The following is a 13790-nucleotide window of genomic DNA, read 5'->3' on the forward strand; positions in this document are numbered from 1 at the left end:
TTGTGATGGTGGTGTGCTGTCGAGTTGGTTCCGACTCATTGGGACCCTGTACAGGGTTTCTGAGGCTGTAAATCTTTATGGGAGCAGAAAGCTTCATCTTTCTCCCTTGGAACAGCTGGTAGTTTTGAACTGCTGACCTTGTGGTTAACAGCCCGATTCGTAACCACTACGCTACTAGAGCTCCTTCTCTTAGCCTTGGGATGTCTGAAAGCTAAATTCTTACTTTTTTCTTGGTGATGTTATCAAATGCCATGACTTTAAATACCATCTATATACTGACAACTCCTAAATTGCTATTTGTAGTTCAGGCTTCTCTTTCCAAACTCCTAATTGTATATCAAACTGCATACTTGCTATCTCCCTTGGAGGTCCAATTGACATCTTAGTCTTAGATTGTCCAACACAGGACTTCAGATATTCTCTCCAAACCTATTCCACCCATAGCTTATTCCATTTTAGTGATTGACAACTCCATCTTTTTCATGCTAGGCCAAAGCCCTTGGCTTCAGCTTTCATCCCTTTATAGTTCACGTTCAATCAAAGCTTTATTTTAAAAATGTATCAAGCATTTGATCACTTCTCACCACTTCCACTGCTACTACCATGGTAAAGCCAACATTATCTCTCACCAGATTGTTTCAGTAGCCTCTAATTGACCTCCCTGTACCCACTCTTGACCACTCCCTAATTCCTCTCCTCAATTTTTTCTAAACACAGCTGTTAGAGTGAACCTTTTGAGATATAAGTTAGGTCAGATTCCACTCAGTCGCTTCATATTACACTTAGGCTAACAGCTTAAGTGCTTCAAACAACCCAGAAGTCACAGTTATTTAGTCTCCTGGGAACTTCTTTGATGTGACTTCATTTCCCATAGTTGTCTCTAGTCCAACTCCACTGTAGCCACCTGGTTTTCCTGATGTTCTTTGCCTATGCCAAGCATGCTTTTGCCTTAGGGCCTTTGTATTGACTGGTCCTTTAGCCTGGAATCTCCTGGCTTAATTGTCACCTTCTGACTAAAACCTCTGTCAACCATCTTTATACTTGCAACCAACCCATCCCTATCCCTACTCAGTGGTCCTCATCACCCTTATTTTGCTACATAATCTTCCTATTGCACTTCTCACCTCTAATATACTACAGTAAAACCTGTGTAAGGTGGAAACCTGTTAAAAAAGGAAACATATTTTCTACTAAATGGTAGGAAAGTGGTGAGACTGCACCCTGTCAGAGACCCGGAAAAACGAGGTAGTCCTGTTGAGTTTGAGCTCTCACAGATTTCACTGTATGTACTGTTTTAATTTACTCAAATGTAAGCTCCACGAGGACAGATTCGTTGTTTGGTCCACTGATACATCTCAAGAGCCTAGAACAGTGCCTGACACATGATAGGAGTTTAATATATATTTGTTGAATAAAAGAATGAATCATGGATTCTCTTATTTGGGGCAGTGATGGGATCAAAGTACCCCAGAGTAGTGACTCTTCATCCCCCACCCTGTCTTGACAGAGGCTTTAAATGATAATGTTATTTGAGGAGTGATGATAATTATGGTTACTGTTTAGAGAGCATATGTACTGTACTAGCTTCTTTATGTACATCTCTCTTTTAATGTCAATAATGCTGTCAGATAGTTATTGTCTCCATTTTACAGATGAGCAAAACTACAACTCTAAAAGCTGGCATTTCAGAGGTTGTCTGACTAATAAGTGGCCGAGTCATATGCTCCTCTCCAACTCCATATGGAACCCGAATCCCTGTCATAGTGGGAGCTTGGCTATTTCTTCATCAGTTACCTTGTCTCAGTTTGCCCCAATTACTGAATCTGCTCCCAATCACCTTGTCTTTAGGGACAGTCATCCACTTGTTCAGGGCCATTCGGAGGCTCACCAGAGTCTCTGTTCTTCGAGCTTCGTTTTGCCCTTTCAGCTGGTGCATTAGAACTTGGATCACATGCTTACTCAGGCCACCTGGACAGGGAGGGTCCTCAGGTCAGATCAGGGCAGAGCCTTGGGCTACTCTTCTCTGCAAGGCCCCATTTGACTGCATTGAGCCTTCAATTCCGAGTGCTGGGTCCCAAGGTGCTGCCCATCTTCCCAGGGTGCTGGAGCAGCAGATTGGGGACTACCACAATTTCCGGAGCCTTCCTTCTTCACCCAGTACAATCTCTCTTTTCTTTTCACCTTACCTTTCTTCCTCTGCACAACAGTAGAAGGATAACTCCCAGACCCTGCTAACCTCTTGGTTCCAGTGGGTGTACATTCTATTTCCTTTTGTTCTTACACAAATGAGTACTGGCTGCACTTTGACCTTTCTCATCTACCTCCACTCCACCCCAGAGAAGACATACTCACCCAGGAGAGCCAGGCTTTGACAGGCCTTGAACTTCAATTTCTCTGGACCAGTTTTGGCCTGGTTTAGAAAGCAGGTGGAAGCATATCAGAGGCTTAGGGATCATCTCAGACTATCTTTTTCATATGATGTTGTTGTTGTCGAGTCGGTTCCGACCCATAGCGACCCTGAACAGGGTTTCCGAGGGTGTAAATCTTTACAGGAGTAGAAAGCCTCATCTTTGGAGATTGAGGCCGAAAGAGTGACTTATCTATGCTCAAACAGAGTAAAGGCAGGATGGTATCGTGGAATCAGACTTCTGTCCAAATCTCTATATCTGATATCTAGCAGCCATTTGGAGTCCTGGTATGGTGCACTGGACTGCAAGATTCACTGTTCAAACCCACTAGCTGCACCTTGGAAACCCTATATAGGGTCGCTTTGAGTCAGAACTGACTCAATGGCACTTAGCCACAACAAGTAGCCACTTGACCTTGGCAAATCACTTGGCCTTTCAAAGCTTCCCTTTTCTCATTAGAAAAGTGCAGATACTAGTTCCTGTTTCTAGCATTCTTGGGAGATTTAAATGAGATTATGGATAAGGATGCATGTTCCCAGTTGCAAATTAGCATAGAAACATGTGGCAGTGTTTCAGTCCAAGGTAGAAAATGAACTCAGCTTCAGTTCTTTCCTGAATTTAAATCCAACCTTTTCTATTAGGCCAATGGGATCTTCAGATTTCTCTCCTTTCCCATCCTTAGTATCAAGCTGCTCTTGGAAGATCCTGCTCTAGGTCTGACCTAGCATCCTTGCAGCTCCTGGGAGCCCGGCCAGTCTGTGTCCATGTACTTATTCTCTGCATCCTCACACCCTGTTTCTTCTTTCCCTGAACTCCATGCAGCTCCAGACTTACCACTTCCCGTAGTGTCTCCATGATAAATGTGTCACTGATGCCCAGGCACCCCAGAGCCTGTAAGAACAGGGGTGAAGGGAAGGAAGAGATGTTGGATACCATCCCATGAGTTACTGCCCTCTGACATAGCTGGAATTTGTACTTTGAACACCATCCCACCACCACAGCCTCAAATGCTTTTTTTACACTCCAGCTCGGCCAACTTCTATCTGTAACTGCCCTCCTCTACCCAGATCACTTCTCGCCTGAGCTGCGTAGAGTTGCTCTTCCTCTCTGGGGGATTTCAGACTTTGTGTGAGGTCCTGCCCATCCAAGGCAGTCAGCGGAAAGGAATAAAGGGATAAATATACAAGTTCAAGATGCCTCCCTCAACTCCTCCTCCACTGTTCAGGCCCAGATTGAGGGCTGAAAGACAACATAAACCCAAGGTCAGGGCACCCACAGGGAGGGAGCCCCTCCCCTCCCCCCATTAAGGTCCCTGACCTTTAATCTTTGCCACTTCAGGGGATCCGAGGTAGGCCCTAAGGGCTTGGATTCTACTTGCGCTTTTAAAGTCAACTTATTCATGGGGAGATAGAGCTTTTGGAGGTGAACACTCCCTTTGAGGGACCTGCATGAGAAAAGCACAGTCTTGGTTCCCATGCTGCATCCCCTCCTAGGTCACAACCCCTCTTCATCACAGTCTTCAGCCTAGCACAGGGACATCGACAATGACATCCACCCAAATCAAGATTCACTTATCCCAGTGTTCTGTTTGGGATCTGTAGATTGACTTGCCCGCTTCCCCTCCTTCCTAGAAGGTGTGGAAGTGTGGAGGACGTGGGGCAGGCCGAGCACACCTCGGGTTATTGCTAGATGTCTGCAGTATCTTCTGGGCCTTCGGTTCCTCTTGCTGATCAGATAGAGTGTGCCAGTGCGAGTGGCCTTCAGGCCTCGGGAAGCGGCGGTAAGACACTGATGGTGACCTGTTCTGGCAGCTTCTCCAGCGCTCTGGACCAGGAGGGAACTCCTCCTTTGGCATCTGGGGGCATGAGTGGCAGAGCAGTTACAGAACGTATCTCTCAGCCAGGATCTCTTCAGCCTTTACATGATGGCTGGGTATAGGAATTGTGGGGGGTGGGGGTGATGAGAGGCCCTTTAGACTCTCATTTGGGCTGGACTCACAGCTATCTGCTAGCCCACTGTGTGACTTGGACAAATTACTTCACCCCATCAAGATCTCAGTCTTCTCATCTGCAGAACACAGCCAATCCTTGCCTATACTCCTTCCAAGGATTGTGTGTGAAGATCAAAAGAGATCAAGATTGTGGAACTATTGGTGATACATGAAGCAATCTGGTACAAAGTTTGGTTAATTGAAGATTTCAAAACCCCATGAAAAGGTCATCTGGGCAGGGAGATGAAAAGGTGAAATGTGGAGCTAAGATGGGGAAAAGACAGGCTACTTATTCATTTAGGAATCAGCAAATATTTATGGAGTATTTACTATGTGCCCCAAAGGAGTCATGGTAGTGAAGGGGTGAAGTACTCTGCTGCTAACAAGAAGGTTGGAAGATGTGGCAGTTTGCTTCTGTCAAGATTCCCAACCTTGGAAACCCTATGAGGCCATCATCCTATCCTGTCCTATAGGGTCACTGAGTCAGAATTGAGTTGATGGAACTAGGCTGAATTTTTTTTTTTCCAAAAATGAGGAGGGTGCCTGGTTACAATTAAATTTCAGATGATGAATGTAAAATTTGGGATCTACTTATACTAAAAAATTATTCATTGTTTAGCTGAAATTCGAAGTCAACTGGGCATCCTGTATTTTATCTGGCAACCCTATAGGATTCCTGTGCTAACTAATAAGCATGACATATATAGCTCAGGCCTGACGGGAGTTCTCTCACGGCACCCCACAAAGTCAGGAGTTAGTCTGTGACAGAGGAATCTCAGAGAGGAAGAGTGACTCCTCCCAGGTCACCCAGTGACATCTCCAGAGGGGATACTGTGAGCTCACCTTAACAGGAGGGGACAGATTGCTGTCCCTCGAACTTTGACGAGCTTCCAAGAGTGGCAAACATTAGGGATCTTACCTGGTAGCAGGACAAGGGTAGGTGAACAAGAGCTGTGCCTTTTCTGAATTCTAAAAAGAAGGATAAGAGGGTGTGAGAGAGCAATTGCAAAGGTGGGTTAAAGATTCACTTATCCAGACGTTCATTTATTCATCATTTAGTGAACAGTAATGCCAGGAATTCCACCAGGCACCAGGGAGGTAAGGGAGGCACAGTTCCTGCCCTTAGGGTCTCCTAGTCTTCTAGTACTTTGCTGTTTAATATGTGGTCCATGGAATAGCAGCCCATCAGCAGATATGGGAAAGTCTCAGAAATGCAGACTCTCAGATTGCATACTCAACCCACTGCCATTGAGAACTTTCCAGCCCATAGTGACCCTATCTGTAGAACAGAGTACAACTACACCCCCATGAGGTTTCCAATTCTTTACGGAAGCAGATTCACATAACTTTCTCCTGTGAAGCAGCTGGTGGATTCAAGTGGCCAACTTTTCTTTTTTTCCCCTTCTTTACTTCCCCCATTTTTTAAATTTGCCGGCAATTTCCCAAGGGTTTCTCCTAATGAGAAAATAAGTATACATTGCTTCCTTTCCAATATGGGGGGTAGGGAGGGGTGGGGAAGAAAGAAAGAAAAGAAATTCCTTGTTTTTCCTTTCTTCTTTTTTCCTTCCTTTTCTTTTTAACCGACTCTCCCATCCCCCAAGTTAGCACGTGTCTATACTCTGCCCAGTGAATAATTCTCCCTTCCCTCCCACACCTGGTAACCATCACTGACTTTTTACTATAGAATGAAAACCTTTTCTTGAGTGTCTACAGTAGTGATCTCATACAATATCTGTTCCTTTGTGACCAACTAATTTCACTCAGCATAATGTCCACCAGAAGGAGCTCTGGTAGCATAGTGGTTACGAATCGGGCTACTAACCTCAAGGTCGGCAGTTCGAAACTACTAGTGGTTCTGCGGGAGAAATATGAGGCGGTCTGCTCCCGTAAAGATTTACAGCCTTGGAAACCCTGTGTAAGGTCACTATGAGTCGAAGTCGACTCCACGGTACTTAACAACAACAACAATGTCCACCAGATCCCTCCATGTTATGTGGTGTTTTGCAGATTCATTGTTCTTCAGTGTTGCATAATATTCCACTGTGTATGCACCAAAGTTTGCTCAACCATTCCTCTGCCGATGGGCATCTAGGCTATCTGCATGTTTTCGCTATCGTGGATAGTATTTGCAATGAACATGGGTATGCCAATATCTATTTCTGTCACAGTTCTGATTTCTTATGGCACTGTGGGTTAACGTGCTGGATTGCAAAGTTAGTTTGAACTTCAAGGTCGGTGGTTCAATCTCACCAGCCGCTCCTCAGATACTCTATACAGGGTCTCTGAGTCAGAGCCAACTCGACGGCACTTAACAACAACAACAACAATATACCATGTAGATTGCTGGGCCATACAGCACATCTATTTGCAACCTTCTGAGAAAGTTACATACCATTTTCCACATCAGTTACATCATTTTACTACCAGCAGTGTAGTACTCTTCACACCCTCTTCAGCATTTGTTTTTTTTTTTTGTATTTTTGAACTTGGCTATTAATGCTGGGGTAACATGATATTCATTGTTGGTTTTTTAAAAAATGTTTTATTGTGAATTATGTGATAGTTTACATGGGAGAACATCAGTCTTACATTCATTCTATCGTATATTGTCTCATTGCCATGGTTACAATCCCCTCCATGCAATCCTTCCCCTGTACCCCCCAGATCTTCAGCACACAGTCGCTCTCCCTCTCTGGATCTAAAGTCTCCAGCTGCTCCATCGCTCCACATCATCATCTCTAGCTCCATTTCAGGCATCACTGCTTCTCTGGGTAGGGTCCCGCTCTCTGCTCTTCTCTCTTGATGGTCCTAGGGACCTCCGCTCCTAGACTGAAAAGTTAATCACTCCCTTCCTTGCTATAAAATGTCTACCTTTACATTTCCAACCCTCACAGTCAGTGCTGATAACAATTATTCACTATTGTATCACAAGAGACCCATCTGCATTTCATTGCATCAGCCCCTCCTAGTCAGATTGAATACTACTCATTGGAGATTCTACCTTCCTCCAGGCCCTCTGGATCTAGGTTCCCTCTTGAAAGCTTGTAAGCCAGTCACTTCTTGCCTTTGTAGTCCCCCGCCCCACATTTTGGGTAGCCAATGTCCAGGTTGCCCATCCTTGTCTACTCTGTGTGTGGAGGGGGTTTCATTGTTGTTTTGATTTGCATCCCTCTACTGGTCCTGGTGTGGCGCTGTGGGTTAATGCGCCAGACTGCAAAGCCGTTTGAACTTCAAGGTCGGTGGTTCAAGCTCGCCAGCGGCTCCTCAGAAACCCTATACAGGGTCGCTATGGGTTGGAATCAACTCGATGGCACTTAACAACAACAACAATGGCTAAAGAAACCCTATACAGGGTCGCTATGGGTTGGAATCAACTCGATGGCACTTAACAACAACAACAATGGCTAAAGAAACCCTATACAGGGTCGCTATGAGTCAGAACTGATTCCAAAATGGCACACAACCACCACCACCACAATGGCTAATGATCATGAGTATTTCTTCATATTTTGCTGGCAGCTTAAATGTCTTCTTTGGTGAAATGTCTGTTCATAGCCTCTGCCCATTTTTTAATTGAGGAATTGCCAGCCTTTTGGTTAGCAATTGAGTGCTTTAATCACTGCACCACCTAACCACTGGCTCCACCCCAGACTTACTGACTCAGAAACTTCCCTTTAGTAAGATCTCCATGTGGAACCCTGAGAAACCCGAATCTTGCAGAGTGGTTCTCATCCTAGACTGTTTATTAGAATGATCTGGGAGAATTTTTAACATGTCTCATTAAATGCTGTTGAGTCAGTTCCAACTCATAGCGGCCCCCTATATAGGGTTTCTGAGGTGTAACTAGTAGGTTTGAACCACCAATCTTGTGGTTAACAGTCTAGTGCTTATTATCCTACAGTGTGCTGGCAAGCTGCTCCCATGAAAATTACAGGCTAGAAACACTATGAGGCCATTCTCTGTTACACAGGGCTCTGTTGTTATGTGCCATGCAGTCGGTTCTGACTCATAGCGACCCTGTACAGGGTTTCCGAGGCTGTAAATCTTTACGGGAGCAGAAAGCCTTATCTTTCTCCTGCGGAACAGCTGGTAGTTTCAAACTGCTGACCTTAAGGTTTCATAACCACTACGCTACCAGAGCTCCTTACACAGGGCTCTATGAGCTGAAAATTAACTTGTCTGCATCCACCAACAGGCCTTACTTAGTCTAATGGAATCAGAGTCTCTGGGGATAGAGCCTAGGCATTTAAACAAGCTTCCTGGAGGATTCTAATGAGCATCTAAGATTGAGAATCATTGGCTTACTTTAGCATTTCTACAAATTTAAGTGTAATTAGGATCACCTGGGGAGTTTGTTGAAACACAGATTTCTGGGCCCCATGCCCACAGTTCCTGATTCTGTAGATCTAGGGTGGGATCTGAGAATTAATATTTCTGGAGACTTGGGGGTCTGAGAATTCTCTGGATGACACAAAAGGTTTTCAATAGTTTATTAACTTGAAGTTTGGTGATTTGAGCCCACCCATCAGTGTCATTTGGAACTGACTCGGTGGTATTTAACACCATCAGAGCTGTGGAAAAAAGGCCTGGTAATCTCTCATTATGATTGATTATACTCAGGGAAAACCTGTGGGGCAGGACCATCAAGAAGGAAGAGCATGAGATCCTGCCTAGAAAAGCAGCGAAAGCAGAGACGGTGGCATGCAGAGAGAGAGCAACCGTGGGCTCTAGGCCCACAGAATGAGTAAGGCTGTGTGCCTGAAGGCAGGAGACTGGCTTGCAGAATATGCCCTTAGGACATTTAAAATAATATATATTTTTTGTTTAGTAAGTGTACATCAAATATGTTTGCGTTGTTCACTTGTGAAATATAAGATGTAAAAGGGAAGCCACAGGGAGGAAGTAGGATCACTGTTGTTTGTTGCAGGGAGAGATTAGATTCATTCAGATGAAACAAGGTGTAACCTGTTGAATGTAAAGCTGATGATCTTGTCTGATAACCTTCACTCAATTCACAATAAAAAGTTGAAACAACAACCTATGGGGAAATTCTATAACACGTGGGATCTCCACAAGAGGGAACTGACTCAAGCACAGTGCTGTTTGCTGGGAGGTCTGAGTAGGGAGCACATTTTGTTGTTGGTGAGATAGAAATGTTCATTAGGGATGAATGAGGGGGATAGATGTGAAGATGGATGTAAGCACGGTGTTCTACATGAGGGCACCTAACCTGGCTGAGTGGCTCAGGGAAGGTTTCCCAGGGGAGGTTATACACAAGCTGAGTCTTCAGTACAAGTAGGAGTGAGCTCCAGGCACAGGGAACAACTTATTCAAAGAGTTGGAGCAGACAGCAGGGTGCAGGTCTGGGAGGAAAAGCTGGGAGAGACTCAGGTGGGCCCTACTAAGGAGCTAAAGACTTACCTTGAGGATTGTGAGGAGCCATTGAAGTACCCAAGGGCCTGCCCTGTCCTTACCCATGGGTTTGCTGAACTCAGCCAGACCCTCTTCTGGGAATGCCAGGCAACCTTTCTCGTTCAGGCCCCTGCCTCTCCCTGGCTCTCGTCCTATCCATTCTCACCTCACCTTTAGCTCTCTCTTGATATTCCAGCCATGGGTACATGCACATTGACTTGGTGACATCGAGGACATGGGTTTTTTCACAGAACATCTTTTTCTTCCCCGGCTGGAGTAAGATGGAACTTGGGAGTTCCTGCTGGGCCTCTTTGTGGTGTGGGGGCACATCTTGGGGAGACTCCTCCATTTTGGCACAAGAGGGACCAGTGAAGTGCCCAGCTTCAGTGATAGAAGCTACCAAGTGCTGAGCAACCAGATCTCCATGGTAAATAGAACACTCAAGTTCCATTCTTGAGCCCCAGCCCTGTCAGCTACTGGGCTTTGGACTTGAGCCAATCACTTCACTTCTGTAAGCATCAGTTTTTACATCTGACAGTGGGAAAGCCATACCTGCCCGACTTAAACATGGTTCCAAACCAAACCGAACCCACTGCCACATGTCAATTCTGACTCAATGACCCTATAGGACAGAGTGGAACTGTTCCTTATGGTGTCTGAGACTGTAACTCTTTATGGGAACAGACAGCCTCATCTTTCTTCCTCGGAGTGACTGGTGGATGTGAACTGCTGATCTGTGGTTAACAGCCCAACACTTAATCCACTGTGCCACCAAGGTTCCTTGGAGGGGCTGTGGGTGAGACATAAATGTGAAAAGAAAGTCAAAGTGTATGACGAAGTGTCCAGCTTGAGTAAGTCCATGTTAGGAGCAGGGGTTGTTCCTAGGGTTCATCAAATCCTTAGGCGCAAAAGATTCCCCCCAAATGTTATGAATTCTCACCTTTTTGGTAAGAAGATGCCTTTCATAGCTCTATACATTTGCAAATGCAGTTCCCCCTACCTGTTAGGCGTTTCCCTTTTCTGCCTGTTAAAGCATTACTCAAATCTTTCAGACTCTGTTCAAATGTTACCTCATCTCTGTAGCATCTTCCCTCCACCCCAGAGGCTCCCTGCCTTCATCATCCTCCCTCTTCATCCCTCAATGTGACCACAGCCCCCTATATACCCAAATGGTTTAACCTAAATATAAATATAAGGAAACCGGTAAATCCATACTGAGAGATAGTCTACAAAATTCTGGTCTGAATGCCACCCCCCAAAAAACCCACCCCCAACATCCTGTAAGACAAAAGGATATTAAAAAGATAGGATAACTAAATTCAATGTGAGTGCTTGCTTGGATCCTGGATTTAAAAAAAAGCTGTAAAGGACATTATTAGGATAATTGGAGAATTGAATTACGGTCTGTATATTAGAGAATACTATTTTGTCATTGTTAAGTTTCCTGAGTGTATGAATGTGTTATGTTGTAGATATGTAAAGTGTCCTTGTTATTAGGAGATACATAGTGAAACTTTTAGGGGTGAAGTGGTATCATGTCGGCAACTTACTCTCAAATGGTTCAGAAAAAAAAAAATGTATGTGCCAAACTGCAAAAATGGCATGGGAGTGGCATCTGATCTCCTCGGACTTCAGTTGGGGGCAGGAGGATCAAACTCATTAGCTTCAGTCCAAGGCCAATTCCTACGAGACTGAGGTCAGATTCAATGACACCTAACAGCATTTTATTTCTCTCGATATTTCTCTATATTTTCTCTATATTTTATATAGATATATAAAAGGTTGTTAGTTGCTATGAGTAGGAACAGACTCAATGACACTTAACAACAACAAATATATATGTGTGCGTGTTGTTGTTATTAAGTGTTGTAGACTCTATTCTGACCCATAGCAACCCTGATTAGGGTTTCCAAGGAGCGTCTGGTGAGCTTGAACCGATGACCTGTGGTTCAAACCAACTTTGCAGTCCAGCGGATTATCCCACAGCACCACACTAGGACTCTGTGAACCACAAGGCTGTCAGTTCAAACCACCAGCTGCTCCTTGGAAACCCTATACAGGGTCACTATGAGTTGGAACCGACTTGATGGCACTTAACAACAACAACTATATATATAATGGTTGTGATGGTGGTGTGCTGTCGAGTTGGTTCCGACTCATTGGGACCCTGTACAGGGTTTCTGAGGCTGTAAATCTTTATGGGAGCAGAAAGCTTCCTCTTTTGCCGTTGGGACAGCTGGGAGTTTCAAACTCCTGTCCTTTAGGTTGCAGCCCGACTCTTGTGACCACTACACTACCAGGGCATATATATATATATGTGTGTGTGTGTGTGTGTCTATCTATCTACCTAATTTGTCTCAATGTCATCGAGTTGATTCCAACTCATAGTGACCCTGTATAGGGTTTCTGAGGCTATAAATCTTTCTTCTAAAGAGCTGCCGACCTTGTGATAACTTCAGTGCTTATCCTATAGCGCCACCAGGGCACCTTTCGCTCTCTATAGATGTAGATAGAGCAAACAGTAGTAAAATGTTAATAGCTGAATCTCAATGAAGGCTATGTGGTCATATTCTTGCAAATTTCTGTAGGTTTGAAATTTGTAAATTAAAGGTAGGAACCAAAATCATGGGCTTTGGCATTAAACTTGATGTTTTTATATCTTATTTGTACACCCCTCTTTTTTTTTTTTTTTCCTTTCTTGTACACCCTCTTTTTTTTCCTTTCCTGTGTGGCTTTGGACAAGTCATTTCTTTCTGTTGCCAAAGGCTTTTCAATAGAAACCGGGCTAATAATAAATTGCACCTTTCCCAAACGGTTCTGGAAACACACTGAATGCAAGAGTCAGAGCCAGTGCTTGGCACACCACAGGCTCCATCAATACTTACCTACAAAACCAAGTTGGTTTTGACTCATACTGACCCTGTATTGGGTTTTCGACCTTGTGGTTCACAGTTCAGTGCCTATCCACAGCACAATAGGAGTCCTTTATTGCTAGCTATAGTCATAACTAGAGTTCTGTTGTGGCACTGTAGAATGAACACTGTACCTCAAGGTCTGTTTGAACTTCAACGTCAACCACAACAGCATAATCATAACTGTACAACTCTTACGTCTCTCCTTAATATAAGTTTGCAAGGAGGGAGACATACGTGGGAAAGTTCAAGTATCACCTTGTGTACTCATGAAAAAACCCACAAAATATCTAATTCTTCTCATTTGAAAGAACTGAGGGGACTGGGGATTGCCCTTAAGTGCCGTTGCTGGGTTAAGGATGGTATTAAAGAAACCCACTGGGGATAAGGTTGGCTTGGGTGGAAGGGGAGCAGGATGGGTGAAGGGCCAACTGAGGTCTGATATGGAGATATGGAGATCAGAGTGTGGAGACTGCTGTTTCCTCGCGAGAGGCTAAGTCACTACTTATTTTACCTGCTCTGACCTGCCCATGTCCGCCTTCTGAGTGAGCTCATGACTACAGCCCGCAAGTCTAGGGTGGACACATGCTTTAATGCTTCTGGGGCAAGAGAGTTACTGAGATGCAAATCAAACCAGGAGCCAGTTTTGCAAATTACATTGAGAATTTTAATGATGGCGCATGTTTGCTAGTCATCCCTTCCCAATGAGGAGGCTGATGTGGGAAGTTTGGTCCCAGGATAGTCCCATAAGAGCGTAGTTTTCTACCCTTCATGGCTTTAGAGGTGTGCTATCTTTCTTCCTAATCACAGAAGCATGGCCAAGCTGAGCCTTCAGAAGCCAGAACCTCAGAGACCAGAGACTGCTTTCACAGGGCAAAGCTGCAGTAGTAGCTTTTTAAGACATTGCATGGGGGAGGCTTTTATAACTGCAGTCTTCTGGTGGAATTCCTGTTTTCCAAGGAAGGCTGGGAATAGACGATTAGAGGAACAGCTTCCTACACTGGTTAGGGCAAGAAGAAGCAGCTACAGGAAAATGTGCACAAGTTCACGTTCAAGGCATCTTCCATC

At 44.6% G+C, this 13790-nt stretch overlaps 1 protein-coding gene across 1 annotated transcript in view; it reads right to left on the reverse strand.

Annotated features, from left to right (window-relative positions):
• LOC102835000 (chromosome unknown open reading frame, human C17orf66) overlaps positions 1 to 10066 on the reverse strand; it is a 16027-nt gene extending 5961 nt beyond the window's left edge. Inside the window, exons 1-8 of the mRNA XM_006833621.1 lie at positions 9982 to 10066; positions 5318 to 5367; positions 4082 to 4263; positions 3726 to 3852; positions 3488 to 3544; positions 3243 to 3299; positions 2353 to 2410; positions 1838 to 1968 (exon numbers count right to left, since the gene is read on the reverse strand). Of these exons, the coding sequence (XP_006833684.1) occupies positions 1838 to 1968; positions 2353 to 2410; positions 3243 to 3299; positions 3488 to 3544; positions 3726 to 3852; positions 4082 to 4263; positions 5318 to 5367; positions 9982 to 10066 (747 nt within the window). The remainder of the gene's footprint in view (positions 1 to 1837; positions 1969 to 2352; positions 2411 to 3242; positions 3300 to 3487; positions 3545 to 3725; positions 3853 to 4081; positions 4264 to 5317; positions 5368 to 9981) is intronic.
• Positions 10067 to 13790: the final 3724 nt, after the last annotated feature.

The sequence above is a fragment of the Chrysochloris asiatica genome, unplaced genomic scaffold (assembly GCF_000296735.1).
Source record: "Chrysochloris asiatica unplaced genomic scaffold, ChrAsi1.0 scaffold00007, whole genome shotgun sequence".
Lineage (NCBI taxonomy): Eukaryota > Metazoa > Chordata > Mammalia > Afrosoricida > Chrysochloridae > Chrysochloris > Chrysochloris asiatica.